This window comes from Pseudophryne corroboree, unplaced genomic scaffold (assembly GCF_028390025.1).
Source record: "Pseudophryne corroboree isolate aPseCor3 unplaced genomic scaffold, aPseCor3.hap2 scaffold_2268, whole genome shotgun sequence".
NCBI classification, from domain to species: Eukaryota; Metazoa; Chordata; class Amphibia; order Anura; family Myobatrachidae; genus Pseudophryne; species Pseudophryne corroboree.
In genome coordinates this window covers 14,310-40,550 of record NW_026968919.1, presented here as the reverse complement: position 1 = coordinate 40,550, position 26,241 = coordinate 14,310, and the positions used below count along the sequence as shown (strand labels likewise).

Here is a 26,241-nt window from a genome sequence, read left to right as displayed (position 1 = left end):
ACAATATTTTCCTGCATGTTTGATGTTTAAAAAAATAAGAATTTACTTACCGATAATTCTATTTCTCGTAGTCCGTAGTGGATGCTGGGAACTCCGTAAGGACCATGGGGAATAGCGGCTCCGCAGGAGACAGGGCACAAAAGTAAAAGCTTTAGGACTACCTGGTGTGCACTGGCTCCTCCCCCTATGACCCTCCTCCAAGCCTCAGTTAGGATACTGTGCCCGGACGAGCGTACACAATAAGGAAGGATTTTGAATCCCGGGTAAGACTCATACCAGCCACACCAATCACACCGTACAACCTGTGAGCTGAATCCAGTTAACAGCATGATAACAGAGGAGCCTCTGGATAGATGGCTCACAACAACAATAACCCGATTTAGTTAACAATAACTATGTACAAGTATTGCAGACAATCCGCACTTGGGATGGGCGCCCAGCATCCACTACGGACTACGAGAAATAGAATTATCGGTAAGTAAATTCTTATTTTCTCTGACGTCCTAGTGGATGCTGGGGACTCCGTAAGGACCATGGGGATTATACCAAAGCTCCCAAACGGGCGGGAGAGTGCGGATGACTCTGCAGCACCGAATGAGAGAACTCCAGGTCCTCCTCAGCCAGGGTATCAATTTTGTAGAATTTTGCAAACGTGTTTGCCCCTGACCAAGTAGCTGCTTGGCAAAGTTGTAAAGCCGAGACCCCTCGGGCAGCCGCCCAAGATGAGCCCACCTTCCTTGTGGAATGGGCTTTTACAGATTTTGGCTGTGGCAGGCCTGCCACAGAATGTGCAAGCTGAATTGTGCTACAAATCCAACGAGCAATAGTCTGCTTAGAAGCAGGAGCACCCAACTTGTTGGGTGCATACAGGATAAACAGCGAGTCAGATTTTCTGACTCCAGCCGTCCTGGAAACATATATTTTCAGGGCCCTGACTTTGTCCAACAACTTGGAGTCCTCCAAGTCACTAGTAGCCGCAGGCACCACAATAGGTTGGTTCAGATGAAATGCTGAACACCACCTTAGGGAGAAAATGAGGACGAGTCCTCAATTCCGCCCTGTCTGAATGGAAAATCAGATAAGGGCTTTTACAGGATAAAGCCGCCAATTCTGACACGCGCCTGGCCGAGGCCAGGGCCAACAGCATGACCACTTTCCATGTGAGATATTTTAACTCCACAGATTCAAGTGGTTCAAACCATTGTGACTTTAGGAACCCCAAAACTACATTGAGATCCCAAAGTGCCACTGGAGGCACAAAAAGGAGGCTGTATATGCAGTACCCCTTTTACAAACGTCTGAACTTCAGGGACTGAAGCTAGTTCTTTCTGGAAGAAAATTGACAGGGCCGAAATTTGAACCTTAATGGACCCCAATTTTAGGCCCATAGACACTCCTGTTTACAGGAAATGCAGGAATCGACCTAGTTGAAATTCCTCCATCGGGGCCTTACTGGCCTCGCACCACGCAACATATTTTCGCCAAATGCGGTGATAATGCTTTGCGGTTACATCCTTCCTGGCTTTGATCAGGGTAGGGATGACTTCATCCGGAATGCCTTTTTCCTTCAGGATCCGGCGTTCAACCGCCCTGCCGTCAAACGCAGCCGCGGTAAGTCTTGGAATAGACAGGGTCCTTGCTGGAGCAGGTCCCTTCTTAGAGGTAGAGGCCACGGGTCCTCCGTGAGCATCTCTTGAAGTTCCGGGTACCAAGTCCTTCTTGGCCAATCCGGAGCCACGAGTATATTCTTACTCCCCTCCGTCTTAATTCTCAGTACTTTTGGTAAGAGAGGAAGAGGAGGGAACACATACACTGACTGGTACACCCACGGTGTTACCAGCGCGACCACAGCTATTGCCTGAGGGTCCCTTGACCTGGCGCAATACCTGTCCAATTTTTTTTTTTTTTTTTTTTTTTAGGCGGGACGCCATCATGTCCACCTTTGGTTTTTCCCAACGGTTTACAATCATGTGGAAGACTTCTGCTGAGGAAGTCTGTTTCCCAGTTGTTCACTCCCGGAATGAACACTGCTGATAATGCTATCCCATGATTTTCCGCCCAGCGAAAAATCCTTGCAGCTTCTGCCATTTCCCTCCTGCTTCTTGTGCCGCCCTGTCTGTCTACGCGGGCGACTGCCGTGATGTTGTCCGACTGGATCAGCACCGGCTAACCTTAAAGCAGAGGTTTTGCTTGGCTTAGGGCATTGTAAATGGCCCTTAGCTCCAAGATATTTATGTGTGACTGCTCCCCAGCCTCGCAGGCTGGCATCCGTGGTCACCAGGACCCAGTCCTGAATGCCGAATCTGCGGCCCTCTAGAAGATGAGCACTCTGCAACCACCACAGAAGAGACACCCTTGTCTTTGGTGACAGGGTTATCCGCTGATGCATCTGAAGATGCGATCCGAACCATTTTTCCAGCAGGTCCCACTGGAAAGTTCTTGCGTGGAATCTGCCGAATGGAATTGCTTCGTAGGAAGCCACCATTTTTCCCAGAACCCTTGTGCATTGATGCACAGACACTTGGCCTGGTTTTAGGAGGTTTCTGACTAGTTCGGATAACTCCCTGGCTTTCTCCTCCTGGAGAAACACCTTTTTCTGGACTGTGTCCAGGATCATCCTTAGGAACAGCAGACGTGTCGTCGGGATCAGCTGCGATTTTGGAATATTAAGAATCCAACCGTGCTGCCGCAACACTACTTGAGATAGTGCTACCCCGACTACCAACTGTTCCCTGGATCTTGCCCTTATCCGGAGATCGTCCAAGTAAGGGATAATTAAAACTCCCTTCCTTCGAAGGAGTATCATCATTTCGGCCATTACCTTGGTAAAGACCCGGGGTGCCGTGGACAAACCAAACGGCAGCGTCTGAAACTGATAGTGACAGTTTTGTATCACAAACCTGAGGTACCCTTGGTAAAAAGGGTAGATTGGGACATGGAGATAAGCATCCTTGATGTCTAGAGATACCATATAGTCCCCTTCTTCCAGGTTCGCTATCACCGCTCTGAGTGACTCCATCTTGAATTTGAACCTTTGTATGTAAGTGTTCAAGGATTTCAGATTTAAATTAGGTCTCACCGAGCTGTCCGGCTTCGGTACCACAAACAGCGTGGAATAATACCCCTTTCCCTGTTGTAGGAGGGGTACCTTGATTATCACCTGCTGGGAATACAGCTTGTGAATGGCTTCCAATACTGCCTCCCTGTCGGAGGGAGACGTCAGTAAAGCAGACTTTAGAAAACGGCGAGGGGGAGACGTCTCGAATTCCAATTTGTACCCCTGAGATACCACCTGAAGGATCCAGGGGTCCACCTGTGAGTGAGCCCACTGCACGCTGAAATTTTTGAGACGGGCACCCACCGTGCCTGAGTCCGCTTGTAAAGCCCCAGCGTCATGCTGAGGACTTGGCAGAGGCGGGAGAGGGCTTCTGTTCCTGGGAACTGGCTGTTTGCTGCAGCCTTTTTCCTCTTCCTCTGCCACGGGGCAGAAATGAGGCGCCTTTTGCCCGCTTGCCCTTATGGGGCCCAAAGGACTGCACCTGATAATACGGCGTCTTCTTATGTTGAGAGGCTACCTGGGGTAAAAATGTGGATTTCCCAGCCGTTGCCGTGGCCACCAGGTCTGTTAGACCTACCCCAAATAACTCCTCCCTTTTATACGGCAATACTTCCATATGCCTTTTGGAATCAGCATCACCTGACCACTGCCGCGTCCATAACCCTCTTCTGGCAGAAATGGACAGCGCACTTACTCTTGATGCCAGTCGGCAAATATCCCTCTGTGCAGCACGCATATATAGAAATGCATCTTTTAAATGCTCTATAGTCAGTAATATACTGTCCCTATCTAGGGTATCAATATTGTCAGTCAGGGAATCCGACCAAGCCACCCCAGCACTGCACATCCAGGCTGAGGCGATTGCTGGTCGTAGTATCACACCCGTGTGAGTGTATATACATTTTACTGCTTTCTGTCAGCAGGTTCCTTAAGGGCGGCCGTATCCGGGGACGGTAGTGCCACCTGTTTAGACAAGCGTGTGAGCGCTTTATCCACCCTAGGGGGTGTTTCCAACGTGCCCTATCCTCTGGCGGGAAGGGGTATGATGCTAATAACTTTTTAGGAATTAACAGTTTTTATCGGGGGAAACCCACGCTTCATCACACACTTCATTTAATTCCTCAGATGCAGGAAAAACTACAGGCAGTTTTTTCTCACCCAACATAATACCCTTTTTAGTGGTACTGGTATTATCAGAAATGTGTAAAAACATTTTCCATAGCCTCAATCATGTAACGTGTGGCCCTACTGGAAGTCACATTCGTCTCTTAATCGTCGACACTGGAGTCAGTATCCGTGTCGGCGTCTGTATCTGCCATCTACGGTAACGGGCGTTTTAGAGCCCCTGATGGCTTTTGAGACCCCTGGACAGGCACAGGCTGAGTCGCCGGCTGTCTCATGTCATCAATCTTTTGTAAAGAGCTGACACTGTCACGTAATTCCTTCCATAAGCTCAGCCACTCAGGTGTTGACTCCCTAGGGGGTGACATCTCCATTACAGGCCATTGCTCCGTCTCCACACCATTTTCCTCCTCATACATGTCGACACAACGTACCGACACACAGCACACACACAGGGAATGCTCTGATAGAGGACAGGACCCCACTAGCCCTTTGGGGAGACAGAGGGAGAGTATGCCAGCACACACCAGAGCGCTATATATATATATACAGGGATAACCTTATAGAAGTGTTTTTCCCCTTATAGCTGCTGTTTTATTAATACTGCGCCTAATTAGTGCCCCCCTCTCTTTTTTAACCCTTTTCTGTAGTGTAGTAACTGCAGGGGAGAGCCAGGGAGCTTCCCTCCAACGGAGCTGTGAGAGAAAATGGCGCCAGTGTGCTGAGGAGATAGGCTCCGCCCCCTTCTCGGCGGCCTTTTCTCACGCTTTTGGTGAGTTCTGGCAGGGGTTAAAATACATCCATATAGCCCTGGGGGTTATATGTGGTGTATTTATGCCAGCCAAGGTGTTTTACATTGCTGCTCAGGGCGCCCCCCCCCTAGCGCCCTGCACCCTCAGTGACCGGAGTGTGAAGTGTGCCTGAGTAACAATGGCGCACAGCTGCAGTGCTGTGCGCTACCTTGTTGAAGACTGATGTCTTCTGCCGCCGATTTTTCCGGACCTCTTCTCGCTTCTGGCTCTGTAAGGGGGCCGGCGGCGCGGCTCTGGGACCGAGCTCCGAGGCTGGGCTTGTGTTCGGTCCCTCTGGAGCTAATGGTGTCCAGTAGCCTAAGAAGCCCAATCCACTCTGCACGCAGGTGAGTTCGCTTCTTCTCCCCTTAGTCCCTCGATGCAGTGAGCCTGTTGCCAGCAGGTCTCACTGAAAATAAAAAACCTAAAACTAAACTTTCACTAAGAAGCTCAGGAGAGCCCCTAGTGTGCACCCTTCTCGGCCGGGCACAAAAATCTAACTGAGGCTTGGAGGAGGGTCATAGGGGGAGGAGCCAGTGCACACCAGGTAGTCCTAAAGCTTTTACTTTTGTGCCCAGTCTCCTGCGGAGCCGCTATTCCCCATGGTCCTTACGGAGTTCCCAGCATCCACTAGGACGTCAGAGAAAGAAGCGTTTTCTGCAACAGCCTACAGGCCCAGCCAGAGCACCACAGGGTACAAGCAATCTTCCAGCAAAATATGTAGAGTGGATTATGAGTAACCCAACACTGTATTTCAAAGTGAGCAAAGGATGAATAAAGAAAATGGCCAGCAATTCAGAACTTAAACTAGTGGTGTCTGTACTGAATAACGGCAGTTTTCAGCTGTGGAATTTATGGTTAAGATACTACAAGCAACCATACATTTATAAAGGATAATCCGCTAATTCACATAAAGGGCTGGATGTAATGGCTTGGGAGAAGTCCGGAGCTCCGAGACTCCAGCTGAACTCGTACATTTTTTTAAAAGCTGTAAACGTTTGCTGCTTTAAAAAAACGTACGAGTTAGGGCGGCGTCTCGGAGCTCCGGACTTCTCGCAATTCATTACATCCGCCCAATATATGAGAATAGAAGCGAGCTGCATTAGGGATGTGTTGCAGAAGCTGCATGAAAGATCGCCAGTCAAGTTGTTAAACTATAAGATGTTTCTTTTGAGGAATCTATGGTAAAATGGGGCTTGGGAACGGAGAGGGCGTGCGAGGGCATAGACGCTGAGTGCTAGAGGTAATACCACCTCATCTCTGCTGATCGGAGGACCTCAGTCGCTATAGCGTGGTGTCCATACCTCTCTGCCTGGCACAGGTGTAGCTGGAGACTTGGTGACGTTGGTACATGCCCCAGGAAGAAGAACCTTTATTTGAGTGATATGCGGAGAGAATGATTCTTCATCATCGGGGGCTGGGCGCATTTTATAATTAACTATCTGTATACCCGTGCTTCGCTACGATATGTAATGCCAATCTGTGTCAGGCCGCACCTCGGGGCTCCTCGGATTGATGCTGTCAAAATGCTGGTGCATATGTTACATATGTAAGGGTTGCAGGGATAGGCTGACTCTATGTCACAGGGCCCTAGATCTCCTTGCTTAGCTTCCAGTCTACAGTATGCCTCTGCCCCCACCCGTGTATGCCTCTGTCCCCACCCGTGTGTGCCTCTGCCCTTACACATGTGTGCCTCTGCCCCCACCCATGTGTGCCTCTGCCCCCACCCGTGTGTGCCTCTGCCCCCACCCGTGTGTGCCTCTGCCCTTACACATGTGTGCCTTTGCCCCCACCCGTGTGTGCCTCTGCCCCCACCCGCGTGTGCCTCTGCCCCCACCCGCGTGTGCCTCTGCCCCCATCCGTGTGTGCCTCTGCCCCCACCCGTGTGTGCCTCTGCCCTTACACATGTGTGCCTCTGCCCCCACCCATGTGTGCCTCTGCCCCCACCCGTGTGTGCCTCTGCCCCCACCCGTGTGTGCCTCTGCCCTTACACATGTGTGCCTTTGCCCCCACCCGTGTGTGCCTCTGCCCCCACCCGTGTGTGCCTCTGCCCCCACCCATGTGTGCCTCTGCCCCCACCCGTGTGTGCCTCTGCCCTTACACATGTGTGCCTCTGCCCCCACCCGTGTGTGCCTCTGCCCTTACACATGTGTGCCTCTGCCCCCACCCATGTGTTCCTCTACCCCCACCCGTGTGTGCCTCTGCCCTTACACATGTGTGCCTCTGCCCCCACCCGTGTGTGCCTCTGCCCCCACCCGTGTGTGCCTCTGCCCTTACACATGTGTGCCTCTGGCCCCACCCGTGTGTGCCTCTGCCCCCACCCGTGTGTGCCTCTGCCCCTGCCTGTATGACTATGCCCCTACCCGTGTGTGCCTCTGCCCTTACACATGTGTGCCTTTGCCCCCACCCGTGTGTGCCTCTGCCCCCACCCGTGTGTGCCTCTGCCCACACCCATGTGTGCCTCTGCCCCCACCCGTGTGTGCCTCTGCCCTTACACATGTGTGCCTCTGCCCCACCCGTGTGTGCCTCTGCCCCCACCCGTGTGTGCCTCTGCCCTTACACATGTGTGCCTCTGCCCCCACCCATGTGTTCCTCTGCCCCCACCCGTGTGTGCCTCTGCCCTTACACATGTGTGCCTCTGCCCCCACCCGTGTGTGCCTCTGCCCCCACCCGTGTGTGCCTCTGCCCCCACCCGTGTGTGCCTCTGCCCTTACACATGTGTGCCTCTGGCCCCACCCATGTGTGCCTCTGCCCCCACCCGTGTGTGCCTCTGCCCCTGCCTGTATGACTATGCCCCTACCCGTGTGTGCCTCTGCCCCTATCTGTAGGTGCCTCTGCCCCTACCCACGTGTGCCTCTGTCCCTACCCACGTGTGCCTCTGTGTATATTGCTCCAGGCATTCCAGAGTTATACCGAAAACTATGGATTTTTACATGTCACCCCTTCCCACCCCCACCCCAAGGGGTGCTAGGGGTGTCTTACCCCCACTGTATTTTTTTCCAGAGTGTAAGTCATATGTGTACCAAGTTTGGTGTAAATTGCTCCATTGCGCTCACCATTGCGCGTGCCACTAGGGGCCAGTGTCGCTCCCCTGCGCAGGCGATATGTGTTTATGGCGGTGCTATGCGGCAATAAGGAATCGTAGGTGTCACGGCACAGTGATAAAGAAGCCGGGTAGTGCCAGGCTAAGAGATGTCACTTTCCGTCTTTGTGATTGGCTGTGCGTCCGTCTCTGCAGTGATGGACCTGCTGACGGTCAGCGAATCGCGGCACATGACCAGCGTGGTGGAGAAGATCCGGTCAGAGATGCTCACCGTCAATGATATTTATTTCTTGTCCACGTTTCGGCTCCCTGCAAAGGCCGGCGGCGTCCTCTTTGGCTTCTACTCTAAGAAAGATAACACAAAGTGGCTAGAAGCCTCCATAGTAGGCAAAGTCAACAAAGGTAAGCCGTAGTCTGAAGAGCTGGCAATCTAAGTGTTCCCGATGAGAGGCGGTAATTGGTAATGTCTCTTGCAGTCTTGGTACGTTACATGCGTGAGGACTCCAAGGTCCATTCAGTCAGTCTGCAGAACGCAAACCTGTCCGACGGGACCACGCACACAATGATCCTACGGCTCAGCGGCCTCCGCGGGGACACGCTTACTCTAGAGCTGTACGTGGACTGTAAGCAGGTGGACACCAGCCTGGGGCTCCCCGAAATCATGATCATCCCACAGTTTGAGGTGGAATCGGGAGAGATCCGCTCTGGACACAAGGCGTATCAGAGAATGCAGGTACTGCATGCTGTCATGGAGGAGGATAGTGAGCTCCAGTACATGTCTACAATCCCTTCTGTATTGTGATCTGTCAGCCTCTGTCTCTGTTGTACGTGGGCCTCTGTATCTCTGCTGTACGTGGGCCTCTGTGTCTCTGCTGTACGTGGGCCTCTGTGTCTCTGCTGTACGTGGGCCTCTGTGTCTCTGCTGTACGTGGGCCTCTGTGTCTCTGCTGTACGTGGGCCTCTGTGTCTCTGCTGTACGTGCTCCTCTGTGTCTCTGCTGTACGTGGTCCTCTGTGTCTCTGCTGTACGTGGTCCTCTGTGTCTCTGCTGTACGTGGGCCTCTGTGTCCCTGCTGTACGTGGGCCTCTGTGTCTCTGCTGTACGTGGTCCTCTGTGTCTCTGCTGTACGTGGTCCTCTGTGTCTCTGCTGTACGTGGGCCTCTGTGTCTCTGCTGTACGTGGGCCTCTGTGTCTCTGCTGTACGTGGGCCTCTGTGTCCCTGCTGTACATGGGCCTCTGTGTCTCTGCTGTACGTGGTCCTCTGTGTCTCTGCTGTACGTGGTCCTCTGTGTCTCTGCTGTACGTGGTCCTCTGTGTTTCTGCTGTACGTGGTCCTCTGTGTCTCTGCTGTACGTTGTCCTCTTTGTCTCTGCTGTACGTGGGCCTCTGTGTCTCTGCTGTACATGTGCCTCTGTGTCTCTGCTGTACGTGCTCCACTGTGTCTCTGCTGTACATGGTCCTTTGTGTCTCTGCTGTACGTGCTCCACTGTGTCTCTGCTGTACGTGGGCCTCTGTGTCTCTGCTGTACGTGCTCCTCTGTGCCTCTGCTGTACGTGGTCCTCTTTGTCTCTGCTGTACGTGGTCCTCTTTGTCTCTGCTGTACGTGGGCCTCTGTGTCTCTGCTGTACGTGCACCTCTGTGTCTCTGCCGTACGTGCACCTCTGTGTCTCTGCTGTACGTTCTCCTCTGTGTCTCTGCTGTACGTGCTCCTCTGTGTCTCTGCTGTACATGCTCCTCTGTGTCTCTGCTGTACGTGGTCCTCTGTGTCTCTGCTGTACGTGGTCCTCTGTGTCTCTGCTGTACGTTGTCCTCTTTGTCTCTGCTGTACGTGGGCCTCTGTGTCTCTGCTGTACATGTGCCTCTGTGTCTCTGCTGTACGTGCTCCACTGTGTCTCTGCTGTACATGGTCCTTTGTGTCTCTGCTGTACGTGCTCCACTGTGTCTCTGCTGTACGTGGGCCTCTGTGTCTCTGCTGTACGTGGTCCTCTGTGCCTCTGCTGTACGTGGTCCTCTTTGTCTCTGCTGTACGTGGTCCTCTTTGTCTCTGCTGTACGTGGGCCTCTGTGTCTCTGCTGTACGTGCACCTCTGTGTCTCTGCCGTACGTGCACCTCTGTGTCTCTGCCGTACGTTCTCCTCTGTGTCTCTGCTGTACGTGCTCCTCTGTGTCTCTGCTGTACATGCTCCTCTGTGTCTCTGCTGTATGTGGGCCTCTGTGTCTCTGCTGTATGTGGGCCTCTGTGTCTCTGCTGTACGTGGGCCTCTGTGTCTCTGCTGTACGTGGGCCTCTGTGTCTCTGCTGTACATGGGCCTCTGTGTCTCTGCTGTACGTGCTCCACTGTGTCTCTGCTGTACATGGTCCTTTGTGTCTCTGCTGTACGTGCTCCACTGTGTCTCTGCTGTACGTGGGCCACTGTGTCTCTGCTGTACGTGGGCCTCTGTGTCTCTGCTGTACGTGGTCCTCTGTGCCTCTGCTGTACGTGGTCCTCTTTGTCTCTGCTGTACGTGGTCCTCTTTGTCTCTGCTGTACGTGGGCCTCTGTGTCTCTGCTGTACGTGCACCTCTGTGTCTCTGCTATACGTGGGCCTCTGTGTCTCTGCTGTACATGGGCCTCTGTGTCTCTGCTGTACGTGCTCCACTGTGTCTCTGCTGTATGTGGGCCTCTGTGTCTCTGCTGTACGTGGTCCTCTGTGACTCTGCTGTACGTGGTCCTCTTTGTCTCTGCTGTACGTGGTCCTCTTTGTCTCTGCTGTACGTGGGCCTCTGTGTCTCTGCTGTACGTGCACCTCTGTGTCTCTGCTATACGTGGGCCTCTGTGTCTCTGCTGTACATGGGCCTCTGTGTCTCTGCTGTACATGGGCCTCTGTGTCTCTGCTGTACGTGCTCCACTGTGTGTCTGCTGTATGTGGGCCTCTGTGTCTCTGCTGTACGTGGGCCTCTATGTCTCTGCTGTACGTAGGCCTCTGCGTCTCTGCTGTATGTGCTCCTCTGTGTTTCTGCTGTATGTGCTCCTCTGTGTTTCTGCTGTACGTGCTCCTCTGTGTCTCTGCTGTAAGTGCTCCACTGTGTCTCTGCTGTACGTACTCCTCTGTGTCTCTGCTGTACGTGGGCCTCTGTGTCTCTGCTGTACGTGGGCCTCTGTGTCTCTGCTGTATGTGCACCTCTGTGTCTCCGCTGTACGTGGTCCTCTGTGTCTCTGCTGTACGTGGGCCTCTGTCTCTGCTGTACGTGGGCCTCTGTGTCTCTGCTGTACGTGGTCCTCTTTGTCTCTGCTGTACGTGGGCCTCTGTCTCTGCTATACGTGGGCCTCTGTGTCTCTGCTGTACGTGCTCCACTGTGTCTCTGCTGTACGTGCTCCACTGTGTGTCTGCTGTATGTGGGCCTCTGTGTCTCTGCTGTACGTGGGCCTCTATGTCTCTGCTGTACGTAGGTCTCTGCGTCTCTGCTGTATGTGCTCCTCTGTGTTTCTGCTGTACGTGCTCCTCTGTGTCTCTGCTGTAAGTGCTCCACTGTGTCTCTGCTGTACGTGGGCCTCTGTGTCTCTGCTGTACGTGGGCCTCTGTGTCTCTGCTGTATGTGCACCTCTGTGTCTCCGCTGTACGTGGTCCTCTGTGTCTCTGCTGTACGTGGGCCTCTGTCTCTGCTGTACGTGGGCCTCTGTGTCTCTGCTGTACGTGGTCCTCTTTGTCTCTGCTGTACGTGGGCCTCTGTCTCTGCTATACGTGGGCCTCTGTGTCTCTGCTGTACGTGCTCCACTGTGTCTCTGCTGTACGTGGGCCTCTGTTTCTCTGCTGTACCTGGGCCTCTATGTCTCTGCTGTACGTGGGCCTCTATGTCTCTGCTGTACGTAGGCCTCTGTGTCTCTGCTGTACGTGCTCCTCTGTGTCTCTGCTGTACGTGCTCCTTTGTGTCTCTGCTGTACGTGGGCCTCTTTGTCTCTGCTGTACGTGGGCCTCTGTGTCTCTGCTGTACGTGCACCTCTGTGTCTCTGCTGTACGTGCTCCTCTGTGTCTCTGCTGTACATGTTCCTCTGTGTCTCTGCTGTACGTGGGCCTCTGTGTCTCTGCTGTACGTGCTCCACTGTGTCTCTGCTGTACGTGGTCCTCTTTGTCTCTGCTATACGTGGGCCTCTGTCTCTGCTGTACGTAGGCCTCTGTGTCTCTGCTGTACGTGGGCCTCTGTGTCTCTGCTGTACGTGGGCCTCTGTGTCTCTGCTGTACGTGCTCCTCTGTGTCTCTGCTGTACGTGCTCCTCTGTGTCTCTGCTGTACGTGCTCCTCTGTGTCTCTGCTGTACGTGCTCCTCTGTGTCTCTGCTGTACGTGGGCCTCTGTCTCTGCTGTACGTGGGCCTCTGTCTCTGCTGTACGTGCTCCTCTGTATCTCTGCTGTACGTGCTCCTCTGTGTCTCTGCTGTACGTGGGCCTCTGTATCTGCTGTACGTGGGCCTCTGTGTCTCTGCTGTACGTGGGCCTCTGTCTCTGCTGTACGTGCTCCTCTGTGTCTCTGCTGTACGTGCTCCACTGTGTCTCTGCTGTACGTGCTCCACTGTGTCTCTGCTGTACGTGCTCCTCTGTGTCTCTGCTGTACGTGCTTCTCTGTGTCTCTGCTGTACGTGCTCCTCTGTATCTCTGCTGTACATGCTCCTCTGTGTCTCTGCTGTACGTGCTCCTCTGTGTCTCTGCTGTACGTGCTCCTCTGTGTCTCTGCTGTACGTGCTCCTCTGTGTCTCTGCTGTACGTGCTCCTCTGTGTCTCTGCTGTACGTGCTCCACTGTGTCTCTGCTGTACGTGGGCCTCTGTGTCTCTGCTGTACGTGGGCCTCTGTGTCTCTGCTGTACGTGGGCCTCTGTGTCTCTGCTGTACGTGGGCCTCTGTGTCTCTGCTGTACGTGCTCCTCTGTATCTCTGCTGTACGTGCTCCACTGTGTCTCTGCTGTACGTGGGCCTCTGTGTCTCTGCTGTACGTGCTCCTCTGTGTCTCTGCTGTACGTGCTCCTCTGTGTCTCTGCTGTACGTGCTCCACTGTGTCTCTGCTGTACGTGGACCTCTGTATCTGCTGTATGTGGGCCTCTGTGTCTCTGCTGTACGTGGGCCTCTGTGTCTCTGCTGTACGTGGGCCTCTGTGTCTCTGCTGTACGTGGGCCTCTGTGTCTCTGCTGTACGTGCTCCTCTGTATCTCTGCTGTACGTGGGCCTCTGTGTCTCTGCTGTACGTGGGCCTCTGTGTCTCTGCTGTACGTGGACCTCTGTATCTGCTGTACGTGGGCCTCTGTGTCTCTGCTGTACGTGGGCCTCTGTGTCTCTGCTGTACGTGGGCCTCTGTGTCTCTGCTGTACGTGGGCCTCTGTGTCTCTGCTGTACGTGCTCCTCTGTATCTCTGCTGTACGTGGGCCTCTGTGTCTCTGCTGTACGTGGGCCTCTGTGTCTTATGACTGTCTCATCTGGTGTAGGGCTCTGTAGAGTCCATGAAGTTGATCCTTGGTGGCTCCATGAGCAGAGTAGGAGCTCTGAGTGAATGTCCCTTCCAGGATGATGAGTCCATTCACAATACAGGTACATGATGGAGTGTTGTGGTATCTTACATATGTGATAAATGAGGGACTAGAATCAGGACGTAATGGAGTGACCCCGGTTACTGTAAGCCGGGGGATCTCCGCTCCAGTGACCAGCAGCAGGCGATGGCGTGTGCATGTCTGTAATCATCCCAGAATTCCTCACACTGTCACCTGGGGGGCACTGAGGGTAACCCCAACAGCAGGGATGATGCCTATGACATGAAGGGGGATGCTGAGGACAGATCGGGGCAGATAATGATGGGGGGATGCAGGTGGTGGTGGGGGCACAGAGGACGGTCAGGTGGGGCATGTGATGATGAGGGGGGGTGCAGGTGGTGGCGGGGCACAGAGGACAGACAGATGGGGCATGTGATGATGAGGGGGGATGCAGGTGGTGGCGGGGGTACAGAGGACAGACAGATGGGGCATGTGATGATGAGGGGGGATGCAGGTGGTGGCGGGGGTACAGAGGACAGACAGATGGGGCATGTGATGATGAGGGGGGATGCAGGTGGTGGCGGGGGCACAGAGGACAGACAGATGGGGCATGTGATGATGAGGGGGATGCAGGTGGTGGCGGGGACACAGATGACAGACAGATGGGGCATGTGATTATGAGGGGGGATGCAGGTGGTGGCGGGGGCACAGAGGACAGACAGATGGAGCATGTGATGATGAGGGGAGATGCAGGTGGTGGTGGGGGCACAGAGAACAGACAGATGGGGCATGTGATGATAAGGGGGGATGCAGGTGGTGGTGGTGGGGGCACAGAGGACAGACAGATGGGGCATGTGATGATGAGGAGGGATGAAATGTCGTGGTGGGGGCACAGAGGACAGACAGATGGGGCATGTGATGATGAGGGGGGATGCAGGTGGTGGCGGGGGCTCAGAGGACTGACAGTTGGTGCATGTGATGATGAGGGGGGATGCAGGTGGTGGCGGGGGCACAGAGGACAGATAGATGGGGCATGTGATGATGAGGGGGGGTGCAGGTGGTGGCGGGGGCACAGAGGACAGACAGATGGGGCATGTGATGATGAGGGGGGATGCAGGTGGTGGCGGGGGCACAGAGGACAGACAGATGGGGCATGTGATGATGAGGGGGGGTGCAGAGGTGAGGTAGGGGGCACAGAGGACAGACAGATGGGGCATATGATGATGAGGGGGGATGCAGGTGGTGGCGGGGGTACAGATGACAGACAGATGGGGCATGTGATGATGAGGGGGGATGCAGGTGGTGGCGGGGGCACAGAGGACAGACAGATGGGGCATGTGATGATGAGGGGGGATGCAGGTGGTGGCGGGGGCACAGAGGACAGACAGATGGGGCATGTGATGATGAGGGGGGGTGCAGGTGGTGATGGGGGCACAGGACAGACAGATGGGGCATGTGATGATGAGGGGGGATGCAGGTGGTGGCGGGGGCACAGAGGACAGACAGATGGGGCAACTGATGATGAGGGGGGATGCAGGTGGTGGCGGGGGCACAGAGGACAGACAGATGGGGCATGTGATGATGAGGGGGGATGCAGGTGGTGGCGGGGGCACAGAGGACAGATAGATGGGGCATGTGATGATGAGGGGGGGTGCAGAGGTGGTGTGGGCACAGAGGACAGACAGATGGGGCATGTGATGATGAGGGGGGATGCAGGTGGTGGCGGGGGCTCAGAGGACTGACAGATGGGGCATGGGATGATGAGGGGGGATGCAGGTGGTGGCGGGGGCACAGAGGACAGACAGATGGGGCATGTGATGATGAGGGGGGGTGCAGAGGTGAGGTAGGGGGCACAGAGGACAGACAGATGGGGCATGTGATGATGAGGGGGGATGCAGGTGGTGGCGGGGGCACAGAGGACAGACAGATGGGGAATGTGATGATGAGGGGGGATGCAGGTGGTGGCGGGGGTACAGAGGACAGACAGATGGGGCATGTGATGATGAGGGGGGATGCAGGTGGTGGCGGGGGCACAGAGGACAGACAGATGGGGCATGTGATGATAAGGGGGGGTGCAGGTGGTGACGGGGGCACAGGACAGACAGATGGGGCATGTGATGATGAGGGGGGATGCAGGTGGTGGCGGGGGCACATAGGACAGACAGATAGGGCAACTGATGATGAGGGGGGATGCAGGTGGTGGCGGGGGCACAGAGGACAGACAGATGGGGCATGTGATGATGAGGGGGGATGCAGGTGGTGGCGGGGGCACAGGACAGATAGATGGGGCATGTGATGATGAGGGGGGGTGCAGAGGTGGTGTGGGCACAGAGGACAGACAGATGGGGCATGTGATGATGAGGGGGGATGCAGGTGGTGGCGGGGGTACAGAGGACATAGATGGGGCATGTGATGATGAAGGGGGGTGCAGGTGGTGACGGGGGCACAGAGGACAGACAGATGGGGCATGTGATGATGAGGGGGGATGCAGGTGGTGGCAGGGGCACAGAGGACAGACAGATGGGGCAACTGATGATGAGGGGGGAGGCAGGTGGTGGCGGGGGCACAGAGGACAGACAGATGGGGCATGTGATGATGAGGGGGGATGCAGGTGGTGGCCGGGGCACAGAGGACAGACAGATGGGGCATGTGATGATGAGGAGGGATGAAATGTCGTGGCGGGGGCACAGAGGACAGACAGATGGGGCATGTGATTATGAGGGGGGATGCAGGTGGTGGCGGGGGCACAGAGGACAGACAGATGGGGCATGTGATGATGAGGGGGGGTGCAGAGGTGAGGTAGGGGGCACAGAGGACAGACAGATGGGGCATGTGATGATGAGGGGGGATGCAGGTGGTGACGGGGGTACAGAGGACATAGATGGGGCATGTGATGATGAGGGGGGGTGCAGGTGGTGACGGCGGCACAGAGGACAGACAGATGGGGCATGTGATGATGAGGGGGGATGCAGGTGGTGGCGGGGGCACAGAGGACAGACAGATGGGGCATGTGATGATGAGGGGGGATGCAGGTGGTGACGGGGGTACAGAGGACATAGATGGGGCATGTGATGATGAGGGGGGGTGCAGGTGGTGGCGAGGGCACAGAGGACAGACAGATGGGGCATGTGATGATGAGGGGGGGGTGCAGAGGTGAGGTAGGGGGCACAGAGGACAGACAGATGGGGCATGTGATGATGAGGGGGGATGCAGGTGGTGGCGGGGGCACAGAGGACAGACAGATGGGGCATGTGATGATGAGGGGGGATGCAGGTGGTGACGGGGGTACAGAGGACATAGATGGGGCATGTGATGATGAGGGGGGGTGCAGGTGGTGACGGCGGCACAGAGGACAGACAGATGGGGCATGTGATGATGAGGGGGGATGCAGGTGGTGGCGGGGGCACAGAGGACAGACAGATGGGGCATGTGATGATGAGGGGGGATGCAGGTGGTGACGGGGGTACAGAGGACATAGATGGGGCATGTGATGATGAGGGGGGGTGCAGGTGGTGGCGGGGGCCCAGAGGACAGACAGATGGGGCATGTGATGATGAGGGGGGATGCAGGTGGTGGCGGGGGCACAGATGACAGATAGATGGGGCATGTGATGATGAGGGGGGGTGCAGAGGTGAGGTCGGGGGCACAGAGGACAAACAGATGGGGCATGTGATGATGAGACGGGATGCAGGTGGTGGCGGGGGTACAGAGGACAGACAGATGGGGCATGTGATGATGGGGGTGCAGAGGTGAGGTAGGGGGCACAGAGGACAGACAGATGGGGTATGTGATGATGAGGGGGGATGTAGGTGGTGGTGGGGGCACAGAGAACAGACAGATGGGGCATGTGATGATGAGGGGGGATGCAGGTGGTGGCGGGGGCACAGAGGACAGACAGATGGGGCATGTGATGATGAGGGGGGGTACAGAGGTGAGGTAGGGGGCACCGAGGACAGACAGATGGGGCATGTGAAGATGAGGGGGGATGCAGCTGGTGGCGGGGGCACAGAGGACAGACAGATTGGGCATGTGACGATGAGGAGGGATGCAGGAGGTGGCGGGGCACAGAGGACAGGCAGCGGTATGTGATGATGAGGGGGGATGCAGCTGGTGGCGGGGGCACAGAGGACAGACAGATGGGGCATGTGATGATGAGGGGGGTGCAGAGGGGAGGTAGGGGGCACAGAGGACAGACAGATGGGGCATGTGATGATGACGGGGGGTGCAGAGGTGAGGTAGGGGGCACAGAGGACAGACAGATGGGGCATGTGACGATGAGGAGGGATGCAGGAAGTGGCGGGGGCACAGAGGACAGACAGATGGGGCATGTGATGATGAGGGGGGGTGCAGAGGTGAGGTAGGGGGCACAGAGGACAGACAGATGGGGCATGTGATGATGAGGGGGGGTGCAGAGGTGAGGTAGGGGGCACAGAGGACAGACAGATGGGGCATGTGATGATGAGGGGGGGTGCAGAGGTGAGGTAGGGGGCACAGAGGACAGACAGATGGGGCATGTGATGATGACGGCGGGTGCAGGTGGTGGCTGGGGCACAGAGGACAGACAGATGGGGCATGTGACGATGAGGAGGGATGCAGGAAGTGGCGGGGGCACAGAGGACAGACAGATGGGGCATGTGATGATGAGGGGGGATGCAGGAGGTGGCGGGGGCACAGAGGGCAGACAGATGGGGCATGTGATGATGAGGGGGGATGCAGGAGGTGGCGGGGGCACAGAGGACAGGCAGCGGCATGTGATGATGAGGGGGGATGCAGGAGGTGGCGGGGGCACAGAGGGGGCACAGAGGACAGACAGATGGGGCATGTGATGATGAGGGGGGATGCAGGAGGTGGCGGGGGCACAGAGGGCAGACAGATGGGGCATGTGATGATGAGGGGGGATGCAGGAGGTGGCGGGGGCACAGAGGACAGGCAGCGGCATGTGATGATGAGGGGGGATGCAGGAGGTGGCGGGGGCACAGAGGGGGCACAGAGGACAGACAGATGGGGCATGTGATGATGAGGGGGGATGCAGGAGGTGGCGGGGGCACAGAGGACAGGCAGCGGCATGTGATGATGAGGGGGGATGCAGGAGGTGGCGGGGGCACAGAGGGGGCACAAAGGACAGACAGATGGGGCATGTGATGATGAGGGGGGATGCAGGAGGTGGCGGCGGCACAGAGGACAGGCAGCGGCATGTGATGATGAGGGGGGATGCAGGAGGTGGCGGGGGCACAGAGGGGGCACAGAGGACAGACAGATGGGGCATGTGATGATGAGGGGGGATGCAGGAGGTGGCGGGGGCACAGAGGACAGGCAGCGGCATGTGATGATGAGGGGGGATGCAGGAGGTGGCGGGGGCACAGAGGACAGACAGATGGGGCATGTGATGATGAGGGGGGATGCAGGAGGTGGCGGCGGCACAGAGGACAGGCAGCGGCATGTGATGATGAGGGGGAATGCAGGAGGTGGCGGGGACACAGAGGACAGACAGATGGGGCATGTGATGATGAGGGGGGATGCAGGAGGTGGCGGGGGCACAGAGGGGGCACAGAGGACAGACAGATGGGGCATGTGATGATGAGGGGGGATGCAGGAGGTGGCGGGGGTACAGAGGATAGGCAGCGGCATGTGATGATGAGGGGGGATGCAGGAGGTGGCGGGGGCACAGAGGACAGACAGATGGGGCATGTGATGATGAGGGGGGATGCAGGAGGTGGCGGGGGCACAGAGGACAGGCAGCGTTATGTGATGATGAGGGGGAATGCAGGAGGTGGCGGGGGCACAGAGGGGGCACAGAGGACAGACAGATGGGGCATGTGATGATGAGGGGGGATGCAGGAGGTGGCGGGGGCACAGAGGACAGACAGATGGGGCATGTGATGATGAGGGGGGATGCAGGAGGTGGCGGGGGCACAGAGGGGGCACAGAGGACAGAGAGATGGGGCATGTGATGATGAGGGGGGATGCAGGAGGTGGCGGGGGGGCACAGAGGACAGACAGATGGGGCATGTGATGATGAGGGGGGATGCAGGAGGTGGCGGGGGCACAGAGGACAGGCAGCGGCATGTGATGATGAAGGGGGATGCAGGAGGTGGCGGGGGCACAGAGGGCACAGAGGATAGACAGATGGGGCATGTGATGATGAGGGGGGATGCAGGAGGTGGCGGCGGCACAGAGGGGGCACAGAGGATAGACAGATGGGGCATGTGATGATGAGGGGGGATGCAGGAGGTGGCGGGGGCACAGAGGGGGCACAGAGGACAGACAGATGGGGCATGTGATGATGAGGGGGGATGCAGGAGGTGGCGGGGGTACAGAGGATAGGCAGCGGCATGTGATGATGAAGGGGGATGCAGGAGGTGGCGGGGGCACAGAGGGCACAGAGTATAGACAGATGGGGCATGTGATGATGAGGGGGGATGCAGGAGGTGGCGGCGGCACAGAGGATAGACAGATGGGGCATGTGATGATGAGGGGGGATGCAGGAGGTGGCGGGGGCACAGAGGGGGCACAGAGGACAGACAGATGGGGCATGTGATGATGAGGGGGGATGCAGGAGGTGGCGGGGGCACAGAGGATAGACAGATGGGGCATGTGATGATGAGGGGGATGCAGGAGGTGGCGGGGGCACAGAGGATAGACAGATGGGGCATGTGATGATGAGGGGGATGCAGGAGGTGGCGGGGGCACAGAGGACAGGCAGCGGCATGTGATGATGAGGGGGGATGCAGGAGGTGGCGGGGGTACAGAGGATAGGCAGCGGCATGTGATTATGAGGGGGGATGCAGGAGGTGGCGGGGGCACAGAGGGGGCACAGAGGATAGACAGATGGGGCATGTGATGATGAGGGGGGATGCAGGAGGTGGCGGGGGCACAGAGGACAGACAGATGGGGCATGTGATGATGAGGGGGATGCAGGAGGTGGCGGGGGCACAGAGGACAGACAGATGGGGCATGTGATGATGAGGGGGGATGCAGGAGGTGGCGGGGGCACAGAGGACAGGCAGCGGCATGTGATGATGAGGGGGGATGCAGGAGGTGGCGGGGGCACAGAGGGGGCACAGAGGACAGACAGATGGGGCATGTGATGATGAGGGGGGATGCAGGAGGTGGCGGGGGTACAGAGGATAGGCAGCGGCATGTGATGATGAGGGGGGATGCAGGAGGTGGCGGGGGCACAGAGGACAGACAGATGGGGCATGTGATGATGAGGGGGGATGCAGGAGGTGGCGGGGGCACAGAGGACAGGCAGCGGCATGTGATGATGAGGGGGGATGCAGGAGGTGGCGGGGGCACAGAGGGGGCACAGAGGACAGACAGATGGGGCATGTGATGATGAGGGGGGATGCAGGAGGTGGCGGGGGTACAGAGGATAGGCAGCGGCATGTGATGATGAGGGGGGATGCAGGAGGTGGCGGGGGCACAGAGGACAGACAGATGGGGCATGTGATGATGAGGGGGGATGCAGGAGGTGGCGGGGGCACAGAGGACAGACAGATGGGGCATGTGATGATGAGGGGGGATGCAGGAGGTGGCGGGGGCACAGAGGACAGGCAGCGGCATGTGATGATGAGGGGGAATGCAGGAGGTGGCGGGGGCACAGAGGGGGCACAGAGGACAGACAGATGGGGCATGTGATGATGAGGGGGGATGCAGGAGGTGGCGGGGGCACAGAGGACAGACAGATGGGGCATGTGATGATGAGGGGGGATGCAGGAGGTGGCGGGGGCACAGAGGGGGCACAGAGGACAGAGAGATGGGGCATGTGATGATGATTGGGGATGCAGGAGGTGGCGGGGGGGCACAGAGGACAGACAGATGGGGCATGTGATGATGAGGGGGGATGCAGGAGGTGGCGGGGGCACAGAGGACAGGCAGCGGCATGTGATGATGAAGGGGGATGCAGGAGGTGGCGGGGGCACAGAGGGCACAGAGGATAGACAGATGGGGCATGTGATGATGAGGGGGGATGCAGGAGGTGGCGGCGGCACAGAGGGGGCACAGAGGATAGACAGATGGGGCATGTGATGATGAGGGGGGATGCAGGAGGTGGCGGGGGCACAGGGGGCACAGAGGACAGACAGATGGGGCATGTGATGATGAGGGGGGATGCAGGAGGTGGCGGGGGTACAGAGGATAGGCAGCGGCATGTGATGATGAGGGGGATGCAGGAGGTGGCGGGGGCACAGAGGATAGACAGATGGGGCATGTGATGATGAGGGGGATGCAGGAGGTGGCGGGGGCACAGAGGACAGGCAGCGGCATGTGATGATGAGGGGGGATGCAGGAAGTGGCGGGGGCACAGAGGACAGGCAGCGGCATGTGATGATGAGGGGGGATGCAGGAGGTGGCGGGGGCACAGAGGACAGACAGATGGGGCATGTGATGATGAGGGGGATGCAGGAGGTGGCGGGGGCACAGAGGACAGACAGATGGGGCATGTGATGATGAGGGGGATGCAGGAGGTGGCGGGGGCACAGAGGACAGACAGATGGGGCATGTGATGATGAGGGGGATGCAGGAGGTGGCGGGGGCACAGAGGATAGACAGATGGGGCATGTGATGATGCGGGGGGATGCAGGAGGTGGCGGGGGCACAGAGGACAGGCAGCGGCATGTGATGATGAGGGGGGATGCAGGAGGTGGCGGGGGCACAGAGGACAGGCAGCGGTATGTGATGATGAGGGGGGATGCAGGAGGTGGCGGGGGCACAGAGGACAGACAGATGGGGCATGTGATGATGAGGGGGGATGCAGGAGGTGGCGGGGGCACAGAGGACAGACAGATGGGGCATGTGATGATGAGGGGGGATGCAGGAGGTGGCGGGGGTACAGAGGATAGGCAGCGGCATGTGATTATGAGGGGGGATGCAGGAGGTGGCGGGGGCACAGAGGACAGACAGATGGGGCATGTGATGATGAGGGGGGATGCAGGAGGTGGCGGGGGCACAGAGGACAGACAGATGGGTCATGTGATGATGAGGGGGGATGCAGGAGGTGGCGGGGGCACAGAGGACAGACAGATGGGGCATGTGATGATGAGGGGGGATGCAGGAGGTGGCGGGGGCACAGAGGACAGACAGATGGGGCATGTGATGATGAGGGGGGATGCAGGAGGTGGCGGGGGCACAGAGGACAGGCAGCGGCATGTGATGATGAGGGGGGATGCAGGAGGTGGCGGGGGCACAGAGGACAGACAGATGGGGCATGTGATGATGAGGGGGGATGCAGGAGGTGGCGGGGGCACAGAGGACAGACAGATGGGGCATGTGATGATGAGGGGGGATGCAGGAGGTGGCGGGGGCACAGAGGACAGACAGATGGAGCATGTGATGATGAGGGGGGATGCAGGAGGTGGCGGGGGCACAGAGGGGGCACAGAGGATAGACAGATGGGGCATGTGATGATGAGGGGGGTGCAGGAGGTGGCGGGGGGGCACAGAGGACAGGCAGCGGCATGTGATGATGAGGGGGATGCAGGAGGTGGCGGGGGGGCACAGAGGACAGACAGATGGGGCATGTGATGATGAGGGGGATGCAGGAGGTGGCGGGGGCACAAAGGACAGACAGATGGGGCATGTGATGATGAGGGGGGTGCAGGAGGTGGCGGGGGCACAGAGGACAGGCAGCGGCATGTGATGATGAGGGGGGATGCAGGAGGTGGCGGGGGCACAGAGGACAGGCAGCGGCATGTGATGATGAGGGGGGATGCAGGAGGTGGCGGGGGGGCACAGAGGACAGGCAGCGGCATGTGATGATGAGGGGGATGCAGGAGGTGGCGGGGGGGCACAGAGGACAGACAGATGGGGCATGTGATGATGAGGGGGATGCAGGAGGTGGCGGGGGCACAGAGGACAGACAGATGGGGCATGTGATGATGAGGGGGGTGCAGGAGGTGGCGGGGGCACAGAGGACAGGCAGCGGCATGTGATGATGAGGGGGGTGCAGGAGGTGGCGGGGGCACAGAGGACAGGCAGCGGCATGTGATGATGAGGGGGGTGCAGGAGGTGGCGGGGGCACAGAGGACAGGCAGCGGCATGTGAGCACCTCATCCTGTATAGCTCTGCAGGTTTCCTGGCACAGAAGTCACATTGTTAGAGGATGATATGAGGGATGAGCGCACGTGTCTCCTGTATGATGGCTGCTGATAGGAACGCTGCCAGGACGGCGCATCCTGAGTACACTGCTGAATATTCACCTCTCTCTTGTTTTTATCTCCTGACAGTAAATGGAGTCGTTAATTCCATCCTAGGTAAGTCTACAGGAACCGGCTTATTAGAGGTTTATGGGACAGCTGCGTGCAGGGCGCGTTTCTCTGCATGGCCACTAGCGGGCAGCATGTGTGTGTGTGTGTGTGAGACTAATACCGGGTATTTCTCTAACGTCCTAGTGGATGCTGGGAACTCCGTAAGGACCATGGGGAATAGCGGGCTCCGAAGGAGGCTGGGCACTCTAGAAAGATCTTAGACTACCTGGTGTGCACTGGCTCCTCCCACTATGACCCTCCTCCAAGCCTCAGTTAGATTTCGTGCCCGGCCGAGGTTGGATGCACACTAGGGGCTCTCCTGAGCTCTTAGAAAGTTATAGTCTTAGAATTTGTTATTTTCAGTGAGACCTGCTGGCAACAGGCTCACTGCAGCGAGGGACTAAGGGGAGAAGAAGCGAACTCGCCTGCTTGCAGCCGGATTGGGCTTCTTAGGCTACTGGACACCATTAGCTCCAGAGGGATCGACCGCAGGCCCAGCCTTGATGTTCGGTCCCGGAGCCGCGCCGCCGTCCCCCTTACAGAGCCAGAAGCAAGAAGATGGTCCGGAAAATCGGCGGCATGAAGACTCAGTCTTCACCAAGGTAGCGCACAGCACTGCAGCTGTGCGCCATTGCTCCTCTCACACACTTCATACTCCGGTCACTGAGGGTGCAGGGCGCTGGGGGGGGCGCCCTGAGGCAGCAATAAAAACACCTTGGCTGGCAAAAATACCTCAATATATAGCCCCAGGGGCTATATATGAGGTAAATACCCCTGCCAGAAGTCCATAAAAAACGGGAGAATAGGCCGCGAAAAAGGGGCGGAGCCTATTTCCTCAGCACACTGGCGCCATTTTCCCTCACAGCTCCGTTGGAGGGAAGCTCCCTGGCTCTCCCCTGCAGTCTACAAGGGTTAAAAAAAGAGAGAGGGGGCACTAAATTTAGGCGCAGTATACATTATATATATATAGATATAAAGCTATAGGGGACATAACTCAGTTAGTCCCTGCAGTATATAGCGCTCTGGTGTGTGCTGGCATACTCTCACTCTGTCCCCCCAAAGGGCTTTTGTGGGTCCTGTCCTCGTTTAGAGCATTCCCTGTGTGTGTCTGCGGTGTGTCGATACGGCTGTGTCGACATGTTGAATGAGGAGGCTTATATGGTGACGGAACAGAGGCAGATATATGTGATGTCGCCCCCTGTGGGGCCGACACCAGAGTGGATGGATAGGTAAAAGGTATTAACCGACAGTGTCAACTCCTTACATAAAAGGGTGGATGACGTAACAGCTGTGGGACAGCCGGCTTCGCAGCCCGCACCTGCCCAGGCGTCTCAAAGGCCATCAGGGGCTCAAAAACGCCCGCTCTCTCAGATGGCAGACACAGATGTCGACACGGAGTCTGACTCCAGTGTCGACAAGGTGGAGACATATACACAATCCACTAGGAACATCCGTGACGTGATCCCGGCAATAAAAAATGTGTTATACATTTCTGACTTTAACCCAAGCACCTCTAAAAATGGGTTTTAGGTTTGGGGAGAAAAAACAGGCAGTGTTTTGTTCCCCCATCAGATGAATAAATGAAGTGTGTGAAAAAGCGTGGGTTCCCCCGTTAAGAAACTGGTAATTTATAAAAAGTTACTGATGGCGTACCCTTTCCCGCAAGGTGGATAAGTTACGCTGGGAGATATCCCCTAGGGTGGATAAGGCGCTCACACGTTTGTCAAAAAAGGTGGCACTGCCGTCTTAGGATACGGCCACTTTAATAGGTACCTGTTGATAAAAAACAGGAGGCTATCCTGAAGTCTGTATTTACACACTCAGGTACTAGACTGAGACCTGCAGATAGTGCTGCTGCAGCGTGGTCGGTGACCCTGTCAAACAGGGATACTAGTTGGAAAACATAAAAACATATTAAAGACGTTGTCTTATATATGGGGGATGCACAGAGGGATATTTTGCCGGCTGGCATCCAAAATAAATGTAATGTCCATTCTGTCAGGAGGGTATTAGAGACCTGTCACTGGACAGGTGATGCTGACTTAAAAAGCGCATAGAGAGCCTTATAAGAGTGAGGAATTATTTGGGGATGGTCTCTGGGACCTCGTATCCACAGCAACTGCTGGGAAGAAATAATTTTACCTCAGGTTTCCTCACAGAAAAAGGTACAGTCCTTTCGGCTTCAGAAAAGCAAGCGGGTCAAATGGCGCTTCCTTTCTGTACAGAGACAAGGGTAGAGGGAAAAAGCTGCACCAGTCAGCCTGTTCCCAGAATCAAGATTCTTCCCCCGCCTCCTGTGAGTACACACCATGACGCGGGTGCTCCACAGGTGTAGCCAGGTACGGTGGGGGGCCGCCTCAAAAATTTCAGCAATTAGTGGGCTCGCTCACAGGTGGATCCCTGTTTCTTCCAAGTAGTATTTCAGGGGTACAAGCTGGAATTAGAGATGTCTCCCCCCAGCCGTTTCCTAAAATATGCCTTGCTGACAACTCCCTCA

At 56.7% G+C, this 26,241-nt stretch overlaps 1 protein-coding gene across 1 annotated transcript in view; it reads left to right on the top strand.

The window, feature by feature from the left end:
* The window catches only part of LOC135009413 (thrombospondin-3-like), a gene marked incomplete at its 3' end in the record, with an annotated part of 51,295 nt that overhangs the window by 11,209 nt on the left and 13,845 nt on the right, over positions 1 to 26,241 (top strand). Inside the window, exons 2-5 of the mRNA XM_063952272.1 lie at positions 8,210 to 8,416; positions 8,491 to 8,747; positions 13,460 to 13,562; positions 23,724 to 23,750. Coding sequence (XP_063808342.1) covers positions 8,210 to 8,416; positions 8,491 to 8,747; positions 13,460 to 13,562; positions 23,724 to 23,750 — 594 coding nt within the window. The remainder of the gene's footprint in view (positions 1 to 8,209; positions 8,417 to 8,490; positions 8,748 to 13,459; positions 13,563 to 23,723; positions 23,751 to 26,241) is intronic.